At 50.4% G+C, this 26,897-nt stretch overlaps 1 protein-coding gene across 4 annotated transcripts in view; it reads left to right on the forward strand.

The window, feature by feature from the left end:
• MYH14 (myosin heavy chain 14) overlaps nt 1-21,860 on the forward strand; it is a 90,131-nt gene extending 68,271 nt beyond the window's left edge. For all 4 annotated transcript variants that reach the window (XM_081215721.1, XM_081215720.1, XM_081215723.1 and 1 more), the window contains 10 exons: nt 3,675-3,887; nt 4,788-5,000; nt 6,175-6,336; nt 8,786-8,914; nt 9,476-9,564; nt 9,649-9,772; nt 16,964-17,172; nt 18,909-19,017; nt 20,688-20,860; nt 21,020-21,860. In XM_081215721.1, coding sequence (XP_081071847.1) covers nt 3,675-3,887; nt 4,788-5,000; nt 6,175-6,336; nt 8,786-8,914; nt 9,476-9,564; nt 9,649-9,772; nt 16,964-17,172; nt 18,909-19,017; nt 20,688-20,860; nt 21,020-21,179 — 1,581 coding nt within the window. In that variant the 3' untranslated portion in view covers nt 21,180-21,860. The remainder of the gene's footprint in view (nt 1-3,674; nt 3,888-4,787; nt 5,001-6,174; nt 6,337-8,785; nt 8,915-9,475; nt 9,565-9,648; nt 9,773-16,963; nt 17,173-18,908; nt 19,018-20,687; nt 20,861-21,019) is intronic.
• Nucleotides 21,861-26,897: the final 5,037 nt, after the last annotated feature.

Genomic DNA, 26,897 nt, shown 5'->3' on the forward strand with positions numbered 1-26,897 from the left:
AGGTTCAAATCTCAGCTGAGGCCCTTTCTGGCTGTGTGGCTTGGGCAAATTGCCCGACCTCTCTGTGCCTCAATTTCTTCATCTGCAAAATGTGAGAGTCCTTATTTTGCCTTCATTTTTGAAAGGTATTTTCACTGACTGTTGAATTCCAGGTAAACAGTTTTATTCTTTCCACACTTCAAAGAGATCATTCCATGATCTGTGACCTCCATTGTTTCAGATGAAAAGTTAGTGGTCATTCAAAGCATTGTTTCCCTGCAGGTAGTGTGATGTGGTTTTCTAGCTGGTTTAAATTTTTTCTCTTTCTCTTTGGTTTTTAGCAGTTTGACTATGATATCCAGCTGTGGGTTTTTGTATTTATCCTTGCCAAGCTTCCTACAGCTTTGGGGTGGTGTTTTTGATCAGATGTGGAAATCTTCAGCCATTATTTCTTCAAATATTTTTCTGCCCCATTCTCTCTCTTTCCTCGTCTTCTCAGACTCCAAATACATGTGTGTTTGACTGCTTAATACCATTCCATAGATCATCAAAAATTTTTTAAAGAATTAATTTTTGTGTATCTCCTAGAGTTCTATATAAATTATTTTTATATAAATCTCATTTTTGACTGGCTTCTTTCACTTGGAAAAATTACTTTGAGATTCATCCATTTTTAAAATAAATTTATTTATTTTATTTATTTATTATTTTTGGCTGTGTTTATTCATTGCTGCGCGTGGGCTTTCTCTAGTTGCGGCGAGCGGGGGCTACTCTTTGTTGCAGTGCAGTGGCTTCTCGTTGCAGAGCACCGGCTCTAGGCGCATGGGCTTCAGTAGTTGTGGCACGTGGGCTCAGTAGCTGTGGCTCGCGGGCTCTAGAGCGCAGGCTTAGTAGTTGTGGCACACGGGCTTAATTGCTCCACGTCATGTGGGATCTTCCTGGACCAGGGCTCGAATCCATGTCCCCTGCATTGGCAGGCGGGTTCTTAACCACTGTGCCACCAGGGAAGTCCCTCATCCATGTTTTTGCATGCATCAGTAATTCATTCCTTTTTTTTTGAACTGCTGATTATTATTCCTTTATAGACCACATTTTGAAAAGTACTATACTGTTGATGAAATTTGAGTTGCTGTTTCTAGTTTTTGACTGTCATGAATAAAACTTTAACCTTTCCAATAGATGTAGTGGTTTTAATTCACATTTCCCTAATAAACAATGATGTTGAGCATCTTTTTATGTGCTTATTTACCATCCATACATCTTCTTTGGTAAAGTCCCTGTTCAAATCTTTTGCCTTTTTTAAAAAAAAAAAAAGGATTGTTTCTTTTCTTATCATTGAATTTCAAAAGATCTTTATATATTCTGAATATGAGTTCTTTATCAGATATAATGCTTGGCAAATATTTTCATCCAGTCTGTGGCTTGTCTTTTCATTCTCTTAGTAGAGACTTTCAAAGAGCAGAAGTTTTTGTTTTGATGAAGTCCAATGTTTTAATTTTTTATTCTGTGGATTGTGCTTTTGGTGTTGTGTCTGAGAAATCTTTGTCTAACTTAGGTTCACAATGGTTTCCTTCTATGAGTTTTTTTCTAAAAGTTGTCTAGTTATAGGTTTTACCTTTAGGTCTATGATCCAGTTTTCTTTTAATTTTCTATGATCCATTTTGAGTGTAATTTTTTTTTTTTTTTTTTTTTTTTTTCGGTACGCGGGCCTCTCACTGTTGTGGCCTCTCCCGTTGCAGAGCACAGGCTCCGGACGCGCAGGCTCAGCGGCCATGGCCCACGGGCCCAGCCGCTGCACGGCATGTGGGATCTTCCCGGACCGGGGCACGAACCCGCGTCCCCTGCATCGGCAGGCGGACTCTCACCCACTGCGCCACCAGGGAAGCCCCACGTATTTCATTTTTGATGCTATTTTAAATATTATTTTTATTTAATTTCTGATTGCTAGAATATGGAAGTGTAATCAATTTTGTATATTGATCTTGTTGTATCCTACGATCTAGCTGAACTCACATTTTGGTGCTAGTAGGTGTTTTATAGATTCCATTGGCTTTTCTACGATTATCTTTTCTGTGACTGAAGACACTTTTACTTCCTCCTCTCCTTTTTTTTTAACCTTTCCTCTGGGACTCCAGATCCATGTATGTTTGATTGCTGGATACTGTCTCACAGGTTATTAAAGCTCTGCTAAGTTTTTGTTTTACAATATTTTTTCTTTGTTTAGATCATCTCTATGGACCTGTTTTCAAGTTCACTGATTCTTCTGATATGTGTCCATTCTGCTCTCAGTTTCATCCAGTGACTTTTTTGTTTCAGATACTGTATTTTGAAGTTCTGGCAGTTTTCTTTGGTTCTGTTTTACCGTTTCAAATCCCTCCTGCAATAACCCTGCCTCTTCACCCATTGTACCCATCTTGTCCTGAAACTTCCTTAACACAGTCAAAGTGCTTGTGTGACAATCCCAGTATCTAGGTCATCTGTGGGTGTGTTTCCATGGACTGATTTTTCTCTTGACTGTGAGTCCCATTCTCTTCCTTTTTTGCATGTCTTGTAAGTTTCATTGTTTGTCAATTGCTGTGTCTTAAAAAACAGTGAAGGTTGAAGTACATTTTAAAAATTTATGTATTGTTTTCCTGTCATTACCCCAAGAGGAAGAAAGGGACACCATTTCCTCAGTCGTTTATCTAGAATGAGGGGCTGATCAGTTGATCCATTTAAGAGATTTTTTTTTTCAACTCAAAATTTCCTTTCATTTAATTTTTAAAAATTGAGGTATAGTTGACTTACAATGTTGTGTTAGTTTCAGGTGTACAGCAAAGTGATTTAGATATATGTGTGTGTGTGTGTGTGTATATATATATATATATATATATGCACATATACACATTCTTTTTCAGATAATTTTCCATTTAGTTTATTTCAGGATATTGAGTAGAGTTCCCTGTGCTGTACAGTAGGTCCATGTTGGTTAACTATTTTATACATAATAGCATGTATCTGTTAATCCCCAATTCCAAATTTATCCCTCCCCCCTTTTCCCCTTTAGTAACTGTAAGTCTGTTCTCTATGTCTGTGGACCTGTTTCTGTTTTGTAAATACGTTCATTCGTATCACTTTTTTAGGTTCCACATGTAAACAGTATCACATGATATTTGTCTTTGACTTGTTTCACTCGGTGCGATCATCTCTAGGTCCATCCGTGTTGCTGCCGATGGCATTATTTCATTCTTTTTTTATGGCTGAGTAATATTCCATTGTATCTATGTACCACCTCTTCTTTATCCTTTCATCTGTCGATGGACATTTAGGTGGCTTCCATGTCTTGGCTGTTGTGAACAGTGCTGCTATGAACATAGGGGTGCATGTATCTTTTCATATAGTAGTTTTCTCTGGATACGTGCCCAGGAGTGGGATTGCAGGATCATATGGTGACTCTGTAGTTTTTTAAGGACCCTCCATACTGTTCTCCATAGTGGCCGCACCAGTTTACATTCCCTCCAACAGTGTGATCCATTGAAGAGTTGGGCTGCTTTGGGACACGGTTGCGACTTTAATCCCTCTACCTCCCTCTTGTGTCTCTGCCTCTGTCTGTCTGTCTGTCTGTCTCTGCCCTTGGCTGCTCTGTCTTCCCCATCCCCCTGTACATTCCTTTCAGCTAACCTGTCTCCCCCACCCCATCTCCCTCACCCCGGAAGCTCCTGGCGGAGGAGAAGGCAGCCGTCCTTCGGGCGGTGGAGGAGCGCGAGCGGGTCGAGGCGGAGGGCCGGGAGCGCGAGGCCCGGGCGCTGTCCCTGACGCGGGCGCTGGAGGAGGAGCAGGAGGCGCGGGAGGAGCTGGAGCGGCAGAACCGGGCGCTGCGGGCCGAGCTGGAGGCGCTGCTCAGCAGCAAGGATGACGTCGGCAAGAGCGTGAGCAGCCCCCCGTCCGGGGACATGCAGGTGGCAAGAGCACGCACCCGTGACGCTGGGGCGCACGTACACACGTGTGTGCTCTCCCACACGGGGGGGTGAAGGGAGCCAGCGTCAAAGCCCCACATTCACGTACCAGATGTACGTGTTCATGCACACACGCAGAACGTGTCTTTGAGAATTCATAAGCCCAGGTCTGCTTTCACGGGATATTTGGGGTTTTCATTCACACCTCCCTGAAAGGTCTGGAAAGCCCCACGCTGAGAAAAAAAATAGTAGTCGCTAGTGGGTTCGTAATATCCTGGGGAGTCTGGCAGAAACCAACACTGCTAACCCTGGAGCTACATGCCTTCAACCCATTTCCACACGGGATTCCTGAAGATGAAGCCACAACGAAGTGAGCTCACAAACCAATCACAAGACCAGGAATTCCCTGGGGGTCCAGTGGTTAGGACTCTGAGCTTTCACTGTCAGGGCCCCGGTTCAATACCCGGTCGGGGAACTAAGATCATGTAAGCTGCGCAGGTCCCGGCCCAGGAAAAAAAAAAAAAAAAGATCACGAAACCTATGAGGAAATAATCCACCATGAGTGAGAGTCAGCCGACCTAACAAACCCTGGAATTGGATTATCAGGAGCTTCAGATAATAGAATTTACGGTGCATAGGTTATTAATAAAATATGTTCTAGGATGATCCAGAATGAGACACATAGTAAGTAGGTGCTCAGGAAATGTTGAATGTATGAATGAATGAATGAACTAGGATGGGCACGTCAGCTTGCTGCCTCCCCCTCGTCTGTCAAAGCTTCCCTCCCCTCTAGCCTAGGATAGATCTCGGGTCCTGGCCTCCCCACTCCTCGGTGCCCCAGGTGCCCCAGTGCTCACTCTCCCTCCCCTCCAGGTGCACGAGCTGGAGCGAGCCCGCCGGGTGGCCGAACAGGCAGCCAATGACCTGCGAACACAAGTGACGGAGCTGGAGGATGAGCTGACGGCGGCTGAGGATGCCAAGCTGCGCCTGGAAGTGACCGTGCAGGCCCTCAAGGCGCAGCACGAGCGGGACCTGCAGGGCCGAGACGAGGCTGGTGAGGAGAGGCGGCGGCAGCTGGCCAAGCAGGTACAAGCAGGGTGCCCGTCCAGCGGGGGATGCCCTGGTGCTTGCAGGCAGCAAGAGAGGCCGGAAGTCTCACCCACCCACCCACCTGCTACTCGGTGTTTCTACCCAAGTCCCTCCTGCTAGCCAGCCAGCCTCCTGTTCCCCAACCCACTCACCTATCATGACCCACGAACCCACACGCACATCCTGTTGACCCCTTCAGACACCCTCTATCCGCCAAAACCCTCCACCCAGCTACCACCCCATCTACTGAGCCACCCAGCCACCCATACACAGCCTCCCCAGCAACCAGCACTTCTGCATAACCAGCTCTGCATCTGACTTCCCCTCCATGCACCCAATACCCACTTCCAATCAACCTCCTGTCCCCAGCGCAGTCACTCCACTCTAGCCCTCCACACCCACAGCCTACCCAGGCACTCATCTGCTCATTCATTGACCAGCTCGTCTGCACCCCGCTTCATCCACGACCTTCCTCCCTATTCATTTACTCCTTCACCTGCTTCCTCATTCATTCCAGCTCTCTCTCTCTCCCTCTCTGCACCATTCATTCAGTATTCATTCAGTGGAGGAATTTCCTATGGTCTGCAGTGGGCAAGGCTCTCCACTAGGTGATGTGTCCTGAGCCTGGGAGGGGTGGGTCAGCTCTGAGTGTCAGAAAGACCCCTCTGGGGCCATGTGGGCAGCAGACTGGAGCCGGGGAGACTGGAGCTGGGAGGCCCCGAGAGAGAGATGAAGACGTGATCCAAGGCTGGGGGGCGGGGGCGTCTCTGGGTGTTTTTGTGATCTCGCCTGGCTCCACTGATCCAGCCATGGGCTCATCCAAAACTTTGTCCTGGGGGTACTGGGGAGCCGCAGGAAGGCCATGAGCAGGGGAGGGACAGCGTCAGCTCTGATTGTAGAAGGACCCTTCTGGAGCCATCGGGAATGGGCTGGCGAGGAAAGATGGGAGCAGAGAGGAAGCTGGGTCAAGGTGGGAGGGTGAGGCCTGAGCTGGGGCTGTGGGGTTGGAGAGGATGTTGGGGTTCGGTGGTGGAGAGAGGCAAGGGGCAGGAGGAGAGGGGCTGGAGGCCTGGGCCAGGGCTGGAAGGTAGACATCTATGTCACTAGCATGTAGAGGGAGCCTGGGCCTCCCGTCCCCTGAGCCCGCCCCTCCCGGCCTCCCCCGTCCCAGCTGAGGGATGCAGAGGTGGAACGCGATGAGGAACGCAAGCAGCGTGCTCTGGCCATGGCCGCCCGCAAGAAGCTGGAGGCCGAGCTGGAGGAGCTGAAGGCCCAGACCGTGGCCAGCGGACAGGGCAAGGAGGAGGCTGTGAAGCAGCTTCGCAAGATGCAGGTAAGGGGTGGAGCTTAAGCTTCGGACCAGGGAGGGCCCCACCTCCCTCCGGCTCCAAAACCAGCTGGGGCCCCGCCCTCTCGATCCCAGGAGCTGCACCCAGTGTAGGCAACAGCTTTATAAACATCCATGCCCCAAAGGCTCATTGGGTTCTTTTTCTGTTTTGTACTTCCTTTATTTAAAATGCATAATGTTTAAGTGCAATTTCCTCATTGTATTTCATTTTTGAAGTGGAAATACCTTAGGGTTCCCCCCCAACCCCATTATGAAACTTATACATGGTTGTTTAAAAAGAATTTTTTTTGGATGATGATGTGTCAAGGTAGGTTCATCATTGATACCTACCATCAAGGTAGGTCCCACTCTGGTGGGGAATGTTAATAATGGGGGAGACTGTGCATGTGTGAGGGTAGGGGCTGTGTGGGAAATCTCTGTACCTTCTGCCCAAAACTGCTAGGAACCTAAAACTGCTCTAAAAAGTAAAGTCTATTTTTTAAATATAAATTTATTTATTTATTTGGCTGCATTGGGTCTTAGTTGCTGCGCCCGGGCTTTCTCTAGTTGCCGCAAGTGGGGGCTGCTCTTCATTGCGGTACGTGGGCTTCTCATTGCGGTGGCTTCTCTCGTTGGGGAGCACGGGCTCTAGAGCACAGGCTCAGTAGCTGTGGCTCATGGGCTTAGTTGCTCCTCAGCGTGTGGGATCTTCCCGGACCAGGGCTCGAACCCTTGTCCCCTGCATTGGCAGGCAGATTCTTATCACTGCACCACCAGGGAAGTCTCTATTTTTGTTTTTTTTTAAGTATAGACCTGGCCTGTCCAATACAGAGGGTACCAGCCCCATGTGGCTACTGGGCATCTAAAATGTGGCAGGGGGAAAAAGAAAAGGGAATTCCCTGGCAGTCCAGCAGTTAGGACTCTGCTCTCACTGCTGCGGGCCCAGGTTCCATCTCTGGTTGGAGAACTAAGATCCCACAAGCTACCTGGTGAGGCCAAAAAAAAAGGTGGGTGGGTCCAAAATCCAAGTTACATGCTACATGCAGAAGACTTCATAAAGTAAAATATCTCAATAATTTTTACATTGATTATAAATGGAAATAATAATATTTTGGATATATTAGGCTACATAAAATATAGTATTCAAACTAGTTTTACCTATTTCCTTTTACCTTTTTAATGTAGTTACTAGAAAATATTAAAGAACATATGTCCTTGCTGTGTATTTCTGTTGGGCAGCACTGGTGTATGAAGATTCCTCCCAAAAAGTAAAAATTATAAACCATGTCATCACTGAGCAAAACCCCCTACACTGAAAACCTATTATTAGCAAGCAGATAATAATAATATTAGTAACAGTGATGGTAGTTGTCCTTCTACTACCAAGCCTGCCCGCTGTCCTCACTATATCCGCAGTCACTCGCTACACCATTGTAAAGATACAGAGTGGGGATTTTTTTTTAACGGCGATGGACATTTCGTTTGTGTTTTTTATTTATTTATTTATTTTTTAACTTTTTTTTTTTTTTTTTTTTTTTTTTTTGCGGCATGCGGGCCTCTCACTGTTGTGGCCTCTCCCATTGCGGAGCACAGGCTCCGGACGCACAGCCTCAGCGGCCATGGCTCACGGGCCCAGCCGCTCCGCGGCATGTGGGATCCTCCCAGACCGGGGCACGAACCTGTGTCCCCTGCATCGGCAGGCGGACTCCCAACCACTGCGCCACCAGGGAAGCCCTATTTTTCTTTACTTTAAGCACCGTTGAGGAGAAAGACCCTTTTACCGGCATCCCTACACACTCTTAATAATGTGACCAGGTAGCTTGGGACTTTGCTAGCTGTCCAGTGGTTTCGACTCTGCGCTTCCACGTCAGGGGGCGCGGGTTCGATCCCTGGTCTTCGAACTAAGATTCCGCATGCCACCTGGAGCGGCCAATCAATCATCAATAACGTGGCCAGGTATCGAAGTGGCTAAAAGGGTGAACTCCAGGGCCAGACAGCCTGGGTTCAGGTCCTGGCTCTGCCACTTACCACCCTGAGCACGTTGCCGATCTCGCTGTGCTTCAGTTTCTCCATCTGTAAAACTGGGGAGGAAAATAGTCCCCACCAGCTGGAGTTGTGAGGATTAAAGGAGTCAGTGTGTCTGTAGAATAGAGCCTGGCCCAAGGTAAGTGATCGGTGTTTCCCATCCCTGTTATTACTGCAGAGCCCAAATATTATCCCCGTTTTAGGCTTACTTTAATTTTGATGTGCTTCTTTTTTAAAGAGGTGAGGCCCCGATATGGGAAGGGGCTGGCCCAAGGTCACACAGCCGGCGGCTGGGGGCGGGGTGCAGAAGCCCGGGTCCGCAGGGCTCCGCTTGCTCACGGGGAGTCCCCACAGGGCTGATGCGAGGGTAGGGGGCGTCCCCGTGAGTCACGATCAGGCTGGGTCCGCTCACTCACTCAGTTCCTCCCAGGCCCAGATGAAGGAGCTGTGGCGGGAGGTGGAGGAGTCGCGCAGCTCCCGGGAGGAGATCTTTGCCCAGAACCGGGAGAGTGAGAAGCGCCTCAAGGGGCTGGAGGCGGAAGTGCTGCGGCTGCAGGAGGTGATGCCAGGATGAGCGGGGCCGTGGGGGAAGGGAGGGTGGGCGGGGCCTGGGGGAAGCTTGGGAGCCCAGAGAGGGTCCTGAGGCGCAGCCGCAAGGTCCTCTCTGGGGCGGTGTGGGGCATGGACTAGGGGGAGAAAGGAGGCAGGGAGGCTGGGGAGGGAGGATGAAGCCTGAGCCAGGGCTGTGGGACGCAGAGGAGGGACCAGGGCAGAGTAAAAGGGCAGGACAGACAGGGCTACGGATGGTCAGGGGGCCCGATGACAGGGGTAAACTGGAGGAGGAACTGGCTTGAAAGGAGATAGTGTGCTCAGTGAGGAGGCCATGAGGGTGAGGGGCCTTGAGGGGCAGCAAGAGGTGGACACGGACCAGGGGCTCCGGAGACGGATTTAGGAGACATCTGCCTATGGACTGAAGTTCATTCCAAGGTTATCCAGGGGCAGCATGTTCAAGTGCAGTGAAGAAAAGGCCAAGAGACTTGAGGTGTGAGGGGCAGGGAGACCAGTGCCCAGACAGCCTCCCCTCACCACAGCTGACCACCCCCTCTCTCGCCCATCACAGGAACTGGCCGCCTCAGACCGTGCCCGGCGGCAGGCCCAGCAGGAGCGGGACGAAATGGCAGATGAGGTGGCCAGCGGCAGCCTGAGCAAGTGAGTGGTCCCTGGTAATGTGGGGCAGGGCGCCCTCCTCTGGCCATCCTGCCCTCTCACCGCCCCCGTGCCCGTTCTCCCTAGGGCTGCCATTCTGGATGAGAAGCGTCAGCTGGAGGGGCGCCTGGGGCAAATGGAAGAGGAGCTGGAGGAGGAACAGAGCAACGCAGAGCTGCTCAGTGAGCGCTGCCGCCAGCTGCTCCTGCAGGTGAGCACAGCTGGGCCGCCCCCTGCCAGCCTGGGTCCTCGCTGACCGGGGACCGTAACACCTCCAGTTCCCTAATTCAACAGACATAGGAAAAGGGAATATTTGAGTTGGGTTTTGAAGGTTGAATAGGAGTTCTCAAGGTGGGGGGAGACATGGATGCATTCTCTCACTTGTATTTCTGAAGCTTCTCAAAGGCTGGATTCAGGGATAAATTATGTGGGGTCTCTATCCTGCAGAGTTCCCTGGGGAAACAGACAGGGAGTTACTCCATGACATTACAGAGTGACGTCTGATAATATAAGTATCCAGGGCCCAGTAGCGAGAGGGAGAGAACTCTCTGCAAGAGAGAGGGATTTGCAAGAAGGGGCATTTGGCTGGGCTTTAAAGCATACATAGGAGCTAGGCAGACAGACAAAAGCATATTTCATTGGTTTATTTATTTATAAATATTATATGAGGCTTCTGGAGGCCCATATCCTATTCTGGGTGGTGCTAGGGACCTAGAGATGGATCATTCCAGGTCTCCGCCCTTAAGGACATCCTAGTCTGATGGAGGAAACTGCCTATCCCAATACAGAAATTCAAATGAAAATGGAGGAAGCACAGGACACTGTGAGAATGTAGAGGAGACTGGATCATTATCCAGCCTGGAGGCTGGGGGCTATCAGGGAAGACTTCCTGATAGAGGTGATTCCTTAAGAGGTCTTGTAGGAAGTTAAGAGTTTGCCAAGCAGACAATAGAGGGGTGAGATTTCCAAAGAGAGACCTACATCTATATTATTTCATACATTTTAAAAGATACATTTTGAGACCTCTCATGCTGGGGACTCAGAGAAGAGTAAGAACCCAGCTCAGCCCTTGGGGAGCCCCTAGACCAGTAGGAGAAGCAGTCATACACCATGATGATGCACTCCCATCTCACTCAGAGTAAAACCTCAGTCACCAACAAGGCCCCACACTCTAGACCCTGGCTAATTCAGACCTTAGTTATCTCTAACCCTTTTTCCCCTAGTTCACTCTGCTTCAGCCACACCAGCCTCCTCACTATTCCTTGACTATGCCTAGTTTATTACTACCTCAGGGCCTTTGCACTTGCTGTTTCCTCCTCTTGGAAAGCCCTTCTCCCAAACCATCACACATCTCACTCCCTCAAAACAGCCTTCCCTGACCACCCTGTGTGAAACAGCCACCCTCCCTCCCATAATTTCTCTCCATTCTCTCTGCTTTAATCTCTTCGTATCACTTACCACTGCCTGGCATTCTATTATATATTTACTTATTTGTCTATGGTCCATCTTCCCAACAGAGTGTAAGCACCTTGAGCATAGGGCCTCTGTCTTAGTTTTAGTTCTTAGTTTTTACCTAAAACTGTACTGAGTGCTCATTATAAATGAAATAAATAAGCCAGTACATGCCTAGTGGAGAGCCCGTAGGATACTACAGTCATATAAAGAATGATGTGAAAAAAAAAAAAAAAAAAAAAAAAAAAAGAATGATGTGACTTAGCCCAGCCCACATCTTTGGCTGTTGGTGAAAAGGAGAACCTTTTAAAAAAATAAAAATAAAACCTTTTTTTTTAAACCTATTTCCTGTTTATTTATTTTATTTATTTATTTTTGGCTGCACTGGGTCTTCGCTGCTGCACACAGGCTCTCTCTAGTTGCATCGAGTGGGGGCTACTCTTTGTCGTGGTGTGCGGGCTTCTCATTGCAGTGGCTTCTCTTGTCGTGGAGCACGGGCTCTAGGTGCGCAGGCTTCAGTAGCTGTGGCGCGCGGGCTCAGTAGTTGTGGCACACGGGCTTAGTTGCTCTGCGGCATGTGGGATCTTCCTGGACCAGGAATCGAACCTGTGTCCCCTGCATTGGCAGGCGGATACTTTTTTTTTTTTTTTTTTTGCAGTACGTGGGCCTCTCACTGTTGTGGCCTCTCCCGTTGCGGAGCACAGGCTCCGGACGCGCAGGCTCAGCGGCCATGGCTCACGGGCCCAACCGCTCCGCGGCACGTGGGATCTTCCCAGACCGGGGCACGAACCCGTATCCCCTGCATCGGCAGGTGGACTCTCAACCACTGTGCCACCAGGGAAGCCCAGCAGGCTGATTCTTAACCACTGCGGCAGCAGCGAAGTCCCCAAAATAAAACTTTTAAAAGACACAAAAGGAATTCATAAGAAAATGGCAAATATTGAAGACAGGCAGAGAAGATCCAACATATGGATGATAGGAGCCCCCAAAGAAGAAAATCAAAGCAAGGAGTCAGAGCAAATAACCAAAAACCATAATGCAAGAAAACTCCTGAAGCAGAAAAGTTTGTAGCCACTGTGTACCTGAAGATTTTGACCCATACTAACTCATACCATGACAGATTCTAATAAAAACTCTTGGACTAAGAGGGGGAAAAATTCTTTAGCCATCCAGGAAAAAATGAACAAGTGATATATAAGAAAAAGAAAATTAGATTGTCATCAGATTTTTCACAGCTAGACTTTATGCTGGGAGAAAATGGAGGGATATAGTTATGATACTCAAAGAAAGAAAATGTGAGCCAAGGATTTTGTATCAAGCAAGACTTACTTTCTTTTCTTTTTTTTTTATGTGCAGATATTCGGTGTTTTTTTTTAAATATAGTTGATTTACAATGTTGTGTTAGTTTCAGGTGTACAGCAAAGTGATTCAGTTATATATATGCATATATATTCTTTTTAAGATTATTTTCCACTACAGGATGTTGAGTATAGTTCCATGTGCAATACCGTAGGTCCTCGTTGGTTATCTATAAGATATAAGACTTACCTTCATGTATAAAGGACATAAACAAGTTGTGAGCGTGCAAGAACTCAGGGACTGTTATTCCCAGGAGCCCTTCCTGAAGAATCTAGCAGAGCAGCAGTCCTCAAAGTGTGGCCCCGAGACCAGCAGTATCAGCCTCACCTGGAAACGTGTTGGAAATGCAAGTTCTGGGGCCCCAACCAAGCGAATGAGGAACGAATGAATGAGGAATCCTGGAGGTGGGGAAACCCAGGAATCTGTGTTTTAACAAGCTCTCCAAGTGGTTCTGAGGCATGAGGAGTCAGAACCACTGCCCTGGAGATCCAGGTTCAGGTGATCAGGGTCACTAGAGAGACATCAGCTCAAGAGAGTAACGAGCATACATTCTGCCCGTAGCTCTACAACTAAGTGAAGGCTGAAAAGGAGTATGAAGGATAATTGGCTAAATGCTCAGTTATTTATAACACAACTATTTTTTAAATGGAGAGAATGGGCAAATATGCAAAAAAATTTTTATTACTGTATTCAGTAATTATATTGGTAATAGTAATATTATGTGTATAATGTGGGATAAAGTAAATGATTAAGGATGGAATATTCTAATTCTATCATCTCTACCTGTGTTCATAATCTGAGGATCATCAGCACATGAGAACCAAGATATAGATGTCATGGAGAACAGGCTAAGTTAAAAACAAACAAATAGGGAGTTCCCTGGTGGCCTAGTAGTTAGGATTCCGGGCTTTCACTGCTGTGGCCTGAGTTCAGTCCCTGGTTGAGGAATTAAGATCCCACAGCTGTGTGGCACGGCCAAAACAAAACAAAAAAATACCACACAAAAACCCTGTAGTCCCAAATTTGACTTGGATGTATTCATATGAACTTATGGGGTAATTTATATAGATCCATCCTATCTCTGTCCACCGAAAAGGCCTCTAAACAGTAACTAACCCAATAGCAATGAACATCCCTAGTATATAAATCGTGTTCTAGAAATACCATTTCCCCCACTAAAAGAAAATGGGGCTTTTTTTTTTTTTTTTCAAAAGAAATGGCTCGGGCTTCCCTGGTGGCGCAGTGGTTGAGAGTCCGCCTGCCGATGCAGGGGACACGGGTTCGTGCCCCGGTCTGGGAAGATCCCACGTGCCGCGGAGCGGCTGGGCCCGTGAGCCATGGCCGCTGAGCCTGCGCATCCGGAGCCTGTGCTCCGCAACGGGAGAGGCCACAACAGTGAGAGGCCCACATACCGCAAAAAAAAAAAAAAAAAAAAAAAAAAAAAAGAAATGGCTCATTCCAGATCTGAATCAGGAAATGAATCAGAGTACCCTGGACCATCTTGTCATACCATGCCTTAGTCTGCTCAGGCTGCTATAACAAAATACTATAAACTGGGCAGCTTCAATAAGAGAAATTTATTTCTCACAGTTCTAGAGACTGTGAAGTCCAAGACCATGGTGCCAGTAAGATAGGTTTCATTCTGAGGCCTCTTCTCTTGGCTTATATGCGGCTATCATCTCATTGTGCACTCACTGGCCTAGACTTTTTGTGCATGTGGGGGTAGAGAGAGAGCAAGCTCTCTGGTATCTCCTTACAAGGGCACTAATGCCGTCGTAGGGGCCCCACCCTCACATTTCTCATCTAATCCTAATTACCTACCAAAGGCCTCATCTCCAGGTACCATCACATGGGGATTAGGGCTTCAATGTATGAATCTGGAGGGGACACAAACATTCAGTCTATAACACACACTGGTTATCTCAAAAGCACTTAGAAGTCAACCTGGAAAGGCTCCTACTGGCCCCAAATGCAGCAACTTGAGCTTCAACAAGGGTCAGAATCGCACTGCTTTAAATCCATCAAATCTGTTTAAATACACGAGTTCACAATGATATTTTTAAAAATACTAATTAGTCACTGTATTAATTTCCTGAGGCTACTGTAACAAATTGCCACAAACTGGGTGGCTTAAAGCAACAGTAACTTATTCTCTCACAGTTTGGAGGCTAGAAGTCCAAAATCAAGGTGTCATCAGATTGATTCCTTCTGAGGGAGCATCTGTTCCAGGCCTCTCTTCCAGCTGCTGGTGGTTGCCAGCAATCCTTGGCTTGTAGATGCATCAGCCCAATCTCTGCCTCTATCTTCACACGGCCTTCCCTGTGTCTACTTCATGTATCTGTGCCTCCTTCTCTTCTTGTAAAGACACCAGTCATATTGGATTTTGGGCCCACCCCAATCCAGTATGACCTCATCTTCATTTAACAAATTACACCTCCAAAGACTGTCTTTCCAAATAAGGTCACGTTCTGAGGTTCCAGATGGGCATGAGTTCTTGGTGGATGACTGTTCAACACGGTAGAGTCGCCTTCACAAAATGATACGGAACCATTTCATTACCTTGAAAACTCAGAGAGAAAAAGAATTAATTCCCTGGACCAAGCTGCCTATTTGAAGGAAACCGAACAGAGAAGCATGCTGAATTAGACCATGAATGTGTAATCAGGAAAATACAGATGCAGAGAAACTTTGTAGGTCAGACAGCCCAGATTCTTCAGCAGATAAATTGTAAGGAAATAAAAAGGATGGAGTAGGGAACTGTAGATTAAAAGAGACTTAAAAGTCATATACAAATATTTTTAAAGATTTTTTTATTTTTATTTTTTAAATTTTTATTTATTTTTATTTTTATTTGGCTGCGTCAGGTCTTAGTTGAGGCATGTGGGATCTTCCGTTGTGGCGTGTGGGCTTCTCTCTAGTTGTGGCATGTGGGTTTTCTCTTCTCTAGTTGTGGTGCACAGGCTCCAGGGTGCTTGGGCTCTGTAGTTTGTGGTACGCAGGCTCTCTAGTTGAGGCACTCGAGCTCAGTAGTTGTGGTGCATGGGCTTAATTGCCCTGCGGCATGTAAGATCTTAGTTCCCCAACGAGGGATCGAACCCATGTCCCCTGCATTGGAAGGCGGATTCTTTACCACTGGACCACCAGGGAAGTCCCTTAAAGAGTTTTTTGATGTGGACCATTTTTAAAGTCTTTATTGAATTTGTTACAATATTGCTTCTGCTTTATGTTTTATATTTTGGTTTTCTGGCTGTGAGGCATGTGGGGTCTTAGCTCCCTGACCAGGGAGCGAACCCACACACCCTGCATTGGAAGGTGAAGTCTTAACCACTTGACCACTAGGGAAGTCCATACAAGTTTCTTTTTTCTTTTTTTTTTTTTTTTTTTTTTTTTTTTAATTTTTTTTTTTTTTTTTTGCGGTACGCGGGCCTCTCACCACTGTGGCCTCTCCCGTTGCAGAGCACAGGCTCCTGACGCGCAGGCTCAGCGGCCATGGCTCACGGGCCCAGCCGCTCCGCGGCATGTGGGATCTTCCCGAACCGGGGCACGAACCCGTGTCCCCTGCATCGGCAGGCGGACTCTCAACCACGGCGCCACCAGGGAAGCCCCTTTTTTCTTTTTTTAATGGGCAGGATTCAACTATAGGACCTAGGGATGCATCTTTGAGTAATAAAACTCGAAAAAAGAGCAAGGAAGTGATCACCCCCAAAGTCAGGATGACATACTATTTGGGGGAAAAGGAAGAGGTTGTTATTAGGATAGGTGCGTAAAGTTCTGTTTCTTGACCTGGGCAGGGGCGACAATGGTGTCTGCCTTTTATAAACCCATTAAGCCATATATTTGATCTGTTTTTTACTTTTTCTATATCACGGTTTTATTTTCCAAAAAAGGTTTAAAAATAAAAGCATATGCTGATCACCACATCGATGTCTTCCTTTGAGGGTGAAATGAAGTAAAGTATGAATCAGACTGGATCTGACTAATTTCAGTGTCCCCGGCATAGGACCTCACTCAGAGTATGAGCTGAATAAATAAACAGGCACTATTATTAGAGGTATGTTTACACATTTCCAGTGTAGTAGCTCCTGAGCCAGCATTTCTCAAAACCGTCCTGCATATCATTTGTTTCAAAACCACCCGAGATGCTTGTTGAAAATGCGGATTCGTGGACCCCATTCCAGACCTGCTGAATCAGAATCTCTGGAGTGGGGGGACCCTGCAGTCCACAATTTTTTAACAAGCTCCCCAGATGAGCCTGGTATGAACAAAAGTGTGATAACCCTTGGAATAGACTCATTCACAGTCAAAGGTAGAAGTTACAGCGTTTAAACAAGTTTGTGATAGTCTTGTGGCCTTATTAAAATAGCAAAAACCTATCTAAAAGGTTAAAACCCAGGGCTGGCACTGCTATTGGCTGATGAGCCAATTGGAGAAAAATACATGCTACCATTTGTTGAGTATTTAGTATATACCAGGTTCTGTGCTATTTATTTAACAATCATCAACTCACTTAGTTGTGGGAGGTGCCTGCATTTACCTCCCACCTTCCCTCTGAGACTCCACCATGACAGTCCTGCCTTTCCCACTGCTGCAGGTGGAATCACTGGCCACAGAGTTGTCAGCTGAGCGCAGCTTCTCAGCCAAGGCAGAGAGTGGGCGGCAGCAGTTGGAGCGGCAGGTCCAGGAGCTCCGGGGACGGCTGGGTGAGGAAGACGCTGGGGCCAGGGCCCGCCAGAAGATGATCATCGCTGCTCTTGAGTCTAAGCTGGCCCAGGCTGAGGAGCAGCTGGAGCAGGAGAGCAGGTAGGTGGGAGAGGAGGGCACAGCGGGAGGACAATCCTCACATTCTGATCAATGAGATGAAGGGGAGCTGTGTTACAGGCACATGGTTTAGAAACATCCAAAAGGCATCATAATATTAATGGTTGATGATTTCCTGTGTCATTTAGGATGCTTTGTGCTGCAAGTAACTGCATTCCCACTATATAATTTAAACAGTAATGTAGCAGTTAGCTATAGCTGCATAACAAACCACCTTAAAATTGAAGTGGCTTAAAACAACAATTTTTTATTATTGCTCATGAGTCTTTGGGATGGCTGGTAGGTTCTGCTGATCTGAGCTTGGTGGGACTCACTCACGCATCTTTGCTCAGCTGAAAGTCAGCTAGATGGATTTGCTGATCTTGGCTGGGCTCTCGTACGTCTCCATCCTGGCCTGGGACAACAAGGCTAACTTGTCTCTGCTCCAGGCTGGCCCAGGACTGTTCACATGACAAAGTGAAGGTTCCAAGAGTGAGGGCTTCTTGGGGTCTAGATTTGGAACTGGTACAATGTCACTTCTGTCACATCCTGTTACTAAAGCAAGTCACGTAGGGAATCCCCCGGTGGTCCAGTGGTTAGGGCTCCTCCGCACTTCCACTGCAGGGGGCATGGGTTTGATCCCTGTTCTGGGAACTAAGATGCTGCATGCCACACATGGCACGGCCAAAAAAAAAAAAAGCAAGTCATGTGGCTGGCTCAGATTTAAGGGAATGTCCAGTCATGGCTGCCAAGCACTGCCCATTGCTAGGGGCCCCATCACATGGACTTCACCCAGGTGTGGATGAGCAGGGACCGTGGGGATGGGGGAAATTAAGGAGACAGGAGGGAAAGGATTGGAGGGGAGAGAGGAGGCAAGGATGGCCTCAGGTGTCTGACCTGCATATCTAGGTGGATCATGGGGGATTAGGAGGAGGAGCAGGTTTGGGAGAAGGCATTGAGCCCAATGCAGGGTGTGCAGGGTCTGGGGATAGCTGATGCTGGGGGCTGAACCAGGCTGGAGCTCAGGAGACAGATTTAGAAGACACCAGGCTGTTGATGGTTGTAGAAACCTGGGGCACAGCTGAGCTTGTCCAGGGAAAGTGTGTGAGTGAGAAGGGGAGAAGACAACAGAGATGGTTGGAGATGGAGCTTTGGGCTTCCAGACTGTTCCACAAACACAGAAAGCTAGAGAAAGAAATTGAGAGAGAATTCCAGGCCAGGTAGAGGGAAGGTCAGGTGGGAGATGATGAGTCCTGAACTGAGGGCTAGGGCTGTGAGGCTGAGGAGGGGACAAGACAGAGTCCAGGGGGCAATGGGACAGGGTTTGGTTACTAACAGGCTGGGGGTGGGGCAAAGGAGAGAGAAGGGGTGAGGACAATGCCTGGTGGTCTGACTTAGGGACTGGTGGTCAGTGGGTCAGTCCCCTGAGAGGAGGAAGACTGGGGGCGGGGTGGTGGGGGAATACAGTTGAATATGAGAGACTGAGTGGGATATGGAAAACTGGTATAGACACAGAGACACTTTTAGGACCTTCAGGCATCTTACTAGAAGCTAAGTTACTAGATTCCCTGGTGGGAGCCTGGGTGCCAGTGTCTGGCCTGAGTAGACTGTGGGAGCTAGTTGTGGGTGGAAAAGAGGGAAGAGGCCACTCTGAGAACAGGTAGCCACTGGATGAGGCTTGGGGGACTGAGCCCCAGGTGAGCAGCTCTCCTGATTCTCCCATTCATACCTCTCCATAGGGAGCGCATCCTCTCTGGCAAGCTGGTGCGCAGGGCTGAGAAGAGGCTTAAAGAGGTGGTGCTCCAGGTGGAGGAGGAGCGGAGGGTGGCTGACCAGCTCCGGGACCAGGTGAGCAGCTGATGTCATTGAGGTGCAGTGGGAGTGGTGGGGGGACCACTGACAGAGAAGGAGCACATGCCATCTCTGGAGGCAGTGAGTCCCCATCACAAGAGAACGTGTGGGTGCTGGACTGGAACTGAGTGCAGACACCATCCTGGGGCTTGGTGCATCAGCAGAGAGCTGGAATCAGTGACTTTGTGATCCATAAATTCTGGAATCCAGGAAAGGCCCTGGTGGGGACCTTAGACAGCCAGGGAGAGGGAAGAAGTTAAACCCTACCCAGAGGCTAGGCCACAGCTAAAATAACAACACCTGCTGTTTACTGACTGCTTTCTACGAGCCAGGCACTATGCTAAAGACATAACATATAGTACACTTAATTCTTATCCAAACTCTATGAGGTAGGTTAAACTATTATTTTCCCTCTAATTTTGGTGAGAAAACTGAGACAGATTAACTTGCTCACAATTATTTATTTAGTAAGAAATAGAGCCAGAGTTCACACTCCAGCACTCTGGCTGCAGAGTCTGTTTTCTTAATTATTTATTGAGTAGTTACTGTGTCCCAAGTACTATGCTACCTGCTTTTTAAAAAATACATGCTTATGTTCTCTCATCAGCTCCATTTCACAGGCAAGGAAATGGAAACTTTAAAAGGGGATATAATTTGCCCCAGAGTCACACAGTCAACAGAGAGAGCCTGGATCAGATCCTCTTGCCAGCTTCCACCCCAGGCTCAAATGTGACTGAGTCTAGTTGCTGTGCCCTTAAAAGCTCAGCTGTGTTTTATTCAGCATTCATCTCACAAAACAATTGTTGAGCACCCTCTATGTGCCAGGCACTGTGCAGGGCATTGGAGATGTGACTGTGAATGACACAGAGAAGGACTGTGCTCTCAAAGAGCTCACATTTTCAACGTAGGAAAAGAAAGATACCATAAACCTATAAACAAGTAAAGATAATTACAGATTGTGACAGGGGCTATGAAGAAAAAAGAGAATGAAGAGAGAGGGAGACACAGAGGACTGGGGAATCACCCCTAGATTGGGGGTGGGGTGTCAGCAAGACCTCTCTAAGGAAGTGACATTTGAATTGATACTGAAGGGTGAGAAAGAGCCAGGAAGAGGGAACAGCAGGTGCAAAGACCCTGGGGTATGGAAATGACCTTGGTGAGTTCCAAGCAAAAAAGCAGACCAGTATTGCTTGAGAGAAGAATGGGGTTGGGGGGTTGAATGATAAGAAATGTGGTCAGAGGAGTTGGCAGGAGGCAGATTATGTATGTCCCCTCCATGGAGAGAGAGATGGCAGGGTCTAGGGAGGGTCTCAGTGAAGATGGTCTGATCAGTGTGTTTATGGGAAGAAGACCCTGCAGGGCCTGGAATGCCAGGCTGAGGGGCTGAGACCTTGTCCCAGGGGTACTGGGGAATCACGGAGGACTTTGAGCAGGGAAGGGGCAGGGTCAGCCCTGAGCATAGAAAGATCCCTCTGAGGCCGAGTGGGGGATGACCTCACATTTGAATCTGAGGTGGAGGCTGGTGAGAGGATCTAGGAGAAAAGAACAAAGCATGAATAGATGGCAGGGCACAGGACAGAGTCAGGATGTAGGAGGGATGAGCTGTGGGGAGCTCTGGGTGAGGGTAGCACCCAGAGAAATGACCCAGCCCCCCTGCTCACACCAAGCTGGAGAAGGGGAACCTTCGAGTGAAGCAGCTGAAGCGGCAGCTGGAGGAGGCCGAGGAGGAGGCGTCCCGGGCTCAGACGGTCCGCCGGAGGCTGCAACACGAGCTGGAGGATGTCACAGAGGCCTCCGAGTCCATGAACCGGGAGTTGAACACACTGAGGAACCGGCTTCGGTAAGGCCACCACCCCGCACATGTGCACCCTCGCTCCATAAACCCCAGGATCTCGCTGTCCCCTCATCTCTCTGTGCCCTCCTCCCCATTTTATTCTGTCTCTCGATATCTCCCTATCTCTCACTTTCCTCTCCGCCCCCTGGTCTCTCCTCCCCGCAGACGCGGCCCCCTCACCTTCACCACCCGCTCAGTGCGCCAGGTCTTCCGACTGGAGGAGGGCGTGGTGTCCGACGAGGAGGCGGCGGCGGAGGAGGCGGAGCCGGGGTCTGGGCCACTGCCCGCGGAGCCCGAAGGGTCCCCTGCGGCCCCACCGCAGTGACCCTACCCTGCCTGCAGCCACCGGGCCCTCCCTCCCTGGCCCCCTTGGTGCCTGTCCCACGAACAACCCTCTGGCGTCTTGCACTTTGGAAATGGTGCCACCCTCTGGCATGACAGCACTTATCAGCCCCACGGGGTGGGGGGCAGGGGGTCACCTGAGACTCCCGTGAACCCCTAAACAGAGGAGTGGGCAAGCAGGGAGAACAGGACTGGGGCGCTCTCGCTTGGGAGCAATTCGGGTGTAGTTGGCAAGCTGGGGTCCCATCCAGCTCCAAATCCTTCCTTCAGTTATGAATGATCTATATTAGGAAGGGAGCATGGCTCCCCTGCCCTCCTCAGCCAGGGCTTCCCACGCCCCTTCCCCCTCCCTCTCTCTCCTCCCCCTCCCCCTTAAGTCTCCCCCTTCCCCCTCCGGCTCCCTCTTTCCCCCTCTCTCCGTGTCTTTCTCCACTTAGCCACTGACCCCAGAACTTCTGAGCAATAGCACCCTGAGCCCCAGGCCACCACCAGCCTTTGACCCTTGCAGAGGGGCAAGATAAGGGGACCTCACTCACTCCCCTCCCCCCATCCCCTGGTTGCCCTTGTGTGATCACAGTTCATTTGGAGTTTCCCATGGGAGTTGGAGGAGGCCCCCATACCCTCCCAGACTCCAGACTCTGGCAGAAATAAACTCCAACCCCGACTGGACCCCTCGGGGGCTGTATGTGTTCCTGCAGGGGTAGGGGGACAGGATGGGCAAGGGGCAGCGAGTGGAGGGGGGCAGTCTGCTGGTTCTAGTCCAACTGGCCAGTGTTGGGGGACCTCACGTGTACCCAGCATGTAATGCGAAAGAACTCATTTCCCCCTCACCCAACCTTCCTCCAAAGTATCCCCTGCATTATACAGATGGGAAACTGAGGCTTAGTGCTCCAGGGTCCCTTGCTCCAAGCCTCTCCGTCAGCGAGTGGCAGAAGGGGTGCTGCACTCTAGTTGACCCTCAAGTCTTTGCAAAGCAGTGTTAGTAGTGACTGTTGAGCTGTTTGCTGAGTACTATTTGTTTAGCTGAGCTCAACTTGGGACATTAGTCTCAACCCTCAGCACAACCCTTAGAGGCAGGGATTTCATTGCCTTCCGGCGTCTAGAACAGTGCCTGGCACGTAGTTGGCCTTAGTATGTTTGCTGAATTAATAGATCACCCCCCGCTCGCCCTTTTAGAGTGGTGGAAACAAGCCCAGAGAAGTTGAGAGACTTGCCCAAGGACACACAGCTACTAAGAAATTGAACCCAGTCTGGCTTCAGAGTGGGTAACTCCCGAGCCCACACTCCTTTTCTGGGGACTAGTCACCGGCACATGACCCAGGAGCCCTCCCAGACTTTCCAGTTAGGGGTGCGCATCCCCATTTTTACCATCAGGGAAACTGAAGCAGGTACTTGCCCCCGCCACAGTCACAGGGTGAGAGCCGCCGATGAAGGGGGGTGTCTGGACCCTCAAAGTGGACCCTTGCCGTCTTCACACGACCCTGCTCTTCTGTCTGCCCCCAGAGCCCCTAGCCCCATCAGGAGACCTTCTCTGGAGACAAAGAGATGAAACTTTTAAATGAAAAGGAAACTTTTATTTTGGTGGGGAGTGAGAGGGCGGGTGGGAAGGGGGCATGACACTTTTTATTTGGGGGGGGGGGTGACATGCGGCAGCTTCTGCAACGGGCGGTTCATGCACCCAGGGTGGGCGTGGGAGAGGCTTGGGGGAGAGGCCGTGCCGACCCCTCCCTCCCTGCCCTGGGGGTGGGCTGAGAAGACCCGCCATTAGCACCAGAGTTGGACGATTTGCAGACCTCCCCTCCCCAGACTGACTCCGGGCACCCTCCCCCATCCCTGAGAGCGCCCCCTTGCCACTCCCCCCCACCCCAACAACAGGCCAGGCCCGCCCCGCCCACTTTTGAGTGAAAGAAACTTATTGCTGTGTGTGTGTGCTGGGGGAGGAGCCGCTGTATTCAGAAAGACCCCCCGCCATTCATTCCTCCCCAATCACCCCGCCCCCGCCCCGTGTCCGTGCGTTCCCGGAGCGCAGGAGGGGCGCGACATGCGTGTGGGGAGCGCGTCATGCAGCGCATGCGTGTAGTTGCAGGCACCCTGGCGGCCGGGGGGAAAAGGGGAGTCGGGACTTGGAAGTTGTCCCTTTAGCTCTCTCTCTCCCTCCCCGAATCCCACACTGTTGACTTGGGGGATGGGGAACGAGAATAACGTGTGTAGAGGTTTATAATGATTGTGACTATTTTTAAAAGCTGAACTAAAAAGCTGGGTACGTGTGGCAGATTGGCGAGCAGGGGGGAGACGTTGGGAAGAGGTCCGTACCCTTTAGAAAAATCCTCACCCCCTTTCCCTGCACCGTTCGGCTTCCGTGAGGGTCAGGGGTATCTGGGGGGTTGTTTTGTTTTAAGAAGTTAAACCCTTTGGCAATATAATCAGTCTCCAACCCCGTACCCTGGTGTTTAAAGCCCCTAGCCCTTTGCCCCGCCCCACCCCGCTCCCGCCAGAACCCGCCCCACCCCTCACCCCTGGTTCGCTAGGGTTTAGGGTCCAAGGGAAGGATGGGCGGGCTCAAAAATGCCCCTTGCATAGGAATCGTTGCATCAAGAATCGTGCTCAATGACACCCCCCCACCAGTCCTCGGGCGGGGGGTGGGGGGTTCCTGAGGCCATGGGAGCAGAGGGAGGGAGGTTGCTAATTCCATGGGCCCCCAGCTCCAAAAGGGGTAGTCCCTTAAGGATTCTGGGACCGGTGTGGTCCCTGGGCTTGGGGTAGGTAGCGCATCCTTCTTGAGCCAGGATGGGGTATGAGAAATGATTTTCCACCCGCGAACGTGGGGGGTTGAAGAACGCCGGGGAAGGGCGAGCTGGGATCCCAGCCCAGGTGGATATGTGGTTTCCCAAGCTTCTGATGTTCCAGCGTCCCTCCGCTAGGGAACAGCCTCTACATTTTAAATGTAAACACCTCTGACCTAAATAAACGGTGTCCTGGCCAAGCGGCAATATCTGGACCTGCCGGCTTATGTGCGAAATGCCAGGAAAGACAAAACTTTAAAAATAAGTGTTTGTCCTTGTACTGCCTAAAACCTTAGCACATCGCCAGGGGTACAAATATGACCCTCCGGGAAACATTGGCGTCCATGAAGGTGCCTTTGGGGCACCATTTAAAGAAAGGGGCTCTTGGAGGGGCAGGGTTAGGCGTAAGAAGGGGGGTGCCCCGGGAAGGTCTGGTTCCCGGGAATTGCAGACAGGTTGAGCTTATCTTGAAAATTCTAGCGTCAGGGGAACCTGAGGAGGATGTCTGATGTCAGATTTAGGGGTGTCCGGGAAATGTCCAGAGTGTGGGAAGGATTTGGAGCATCCCAAAGGCTGAAAGTGAGCTGAAGGGCTGGATCAAGTCTTGGACGTCTGAGGTGCTGGGATGCAGCTCAGGGAATGGGTGGGTGGTGGGGCTTGGGCGGGGGTGGGGGTGGGGGGTGCGCGGTGCGGACAGTATCCGTGTGCAGAGGTTAAGTCCCAGGAGCGTGTGGGGATTTGGAGGATGCGGGATGCCAGACTCAGTCTCAGGAATTCTGGGGGCGATCCTCATGTGATGGGAATCTGGAGGGGGTGTTGGGGAATTTTGTGTGCTAGGGCCAGAGCATCCCAGGAATACTGGGATGGGAGGTCCGAGTCCATGCAGCAATACAGGCGAGCAAATCCCTGGGGGTGGGGTGGGGGGTGGGGGAGGAGGAGGAAAGAGTGAAATTCACCAGAGGGATGCTCCTAAAGGCTGAGGGAGCAGCTGTCCTCAGCCCACCCCTCCCCCCGTGCCTCCGCTTCTACCGTCTGAGCTCAGCTCCGGTTTTTGGCTTGGGTGACTGTTCCTGCTTCCCCCACATTGCTATATATTTTTTTTTTCGTGATGGGTTGCCCTCCTGGGGTGAAGGGTAGGAGGCTAGGAGGCTAGGAGACCCTCCGGTAGCTTAAAGGCCAGCCCGACCCACATGGAGGTCCCCACCCGCTTCCCAGAATGCCCCTTCCCTCGCACGCAGCATGCAGCCCCTGGCGGCTTATTGCTGAGGTGGAGTTGGAGAGGGCGGGGATCCAGTTTGGGGGAGGCATGCAGAGTAGTGGGGAGGCGCCCCAAAATGTAATTGATATAATTTGGGCGTATTTACACGAGTCGATTGCGGGGGGGTCCTATGGTTCATGGAGACCTGAGAAGGCTTTTTTTCAGGAGGGGCGAGTAGTTGGGGGGATGGGCTTTGGCTCCTCCCCCCCTCCATCCTGGGGGCCCAGGTGGAGGTGAGGGGCCCGGGGGTGTCTGCTGGCGTCGTCGTCTCGGTTGCATATTATTAATGACTGTTTGATTTTTTTTTTTAAACCCTTTCCCCCACCCCCCACCCCCAGCTCCTTTGACCTTCTTCCCTGTCACCCCCGAGTCCCCCCACGGGGGGGAGGGGAGCGCTAGAGGATGGAGGGCAGGGTTGGGGGAGCGCGGCGGGCGGCCCTGGGAGAGCCAGGGGGAGTGGCAAGGGGGGCGAGGCGCAGGGACACCCCGCTCAGGCCCGCGATGCTGCTCAGGCTGCGGGATTTCTCGTAACCTGGGGTGGGGGGCGAAGGGCAGAAACACGGGGAGGAAGCGAGGAGATAGGGGTGCAGGGGTAGGGTCCAACAGAGGGACCCCAAGACCGAGAGAAGCAGGAGGGAAACAGAAGGGATATGAGACGGAGAAAGAGAGAAGACAGAGACAGGAAAAGGCAGGAGACAGTAAGAGATGGAGAGGGCGAGTCAGAGAGAGAAGGCAGGTGACAGAGACGGTGAGGGAGACAGAGGATAAGAGACGGAGAGACAGACAACAAGACACAAAGTGACAGATGGCAAGAGACGGAGAGATGGACAGAGGCGGACCAAGGAGACGGAGAGAGAGAGAAGTGAACAAATTGGACAGTCAGTCGGCATCAAGGAGAAAGGTTCAGACATGGGGAGGGGGGAGAGACCCAGGGTTAGGAGGCGGGGTGGCAGCCACCGAGCCTCCCCCACCCTACCCCCACCGCGGCCCCCCTCAAATCCCCTCCCCCCTGTTGGCCCCCTTGTCTGAGGCAAAACGGTGGGGGGCAGCGAGGCAGATGGTGGGCAGCACGGGCGTGGGTGGAATGCCAGTGGGGGAGCAGCCGGTGGAGAGGCCTTGGGAGGGAATGGGTGGGGCTGCAGTGGGTAGGGGGCTAACCTAGATGTAGAGAGATGAAGACAGGCGGGTGGGGACGCTGTGAGGGGCTGAATGGAGCGCAAGTTGGCAGTGCCCCCTCCCTGGGCGGGGCGGGAGTGGTGCAGGAGGACAGCTCCAAGAGCAGTCTGATGAGGAGGGCAAGACAGCTGAAGGCTGTAATGGGGTATCTTTAAAGGGTCAAGAAGCCTTTAAACGAGAACCTTCTGATGGGAAGGTCCTGACAATGTCTGGATAGTCCAAGGGATCTAAGGATTTGGGGCACATGTGGGGTTTCTTGAAAACTTAGGAATGTCTGAAGAGTTCTGCCAGTGTCTGGGCTCTTCTAGGGCTTTGCTAGGCAGTACCAAGGGGTCTGTCTGCACGAGGGCATCTTGACTGACGGAGAGAGGGCCTGGGGGAGGTTGGAAGCCCAGTGTCTTGGGGACACCCCCTCCCAGCCATTCCCAATTGCTAACCTGGGGGGAAGGGGCAGGGGGGGACCGAGGGTCTCGCGAGGTCTCAG

The sequence above is a fragment of the Mesoplodon bidens genome (assembly GCF_964165515.1).
Source record: "Mesoplodon bidens genome assembly, chromosome: 18".
NCBI classification, from domain to species: Eukaryota; Metazoa; Chordata; class Mammalia; order Artiodactyla; family Ziphiidae; genus Mesoplodon; species Mesoplodon bidens.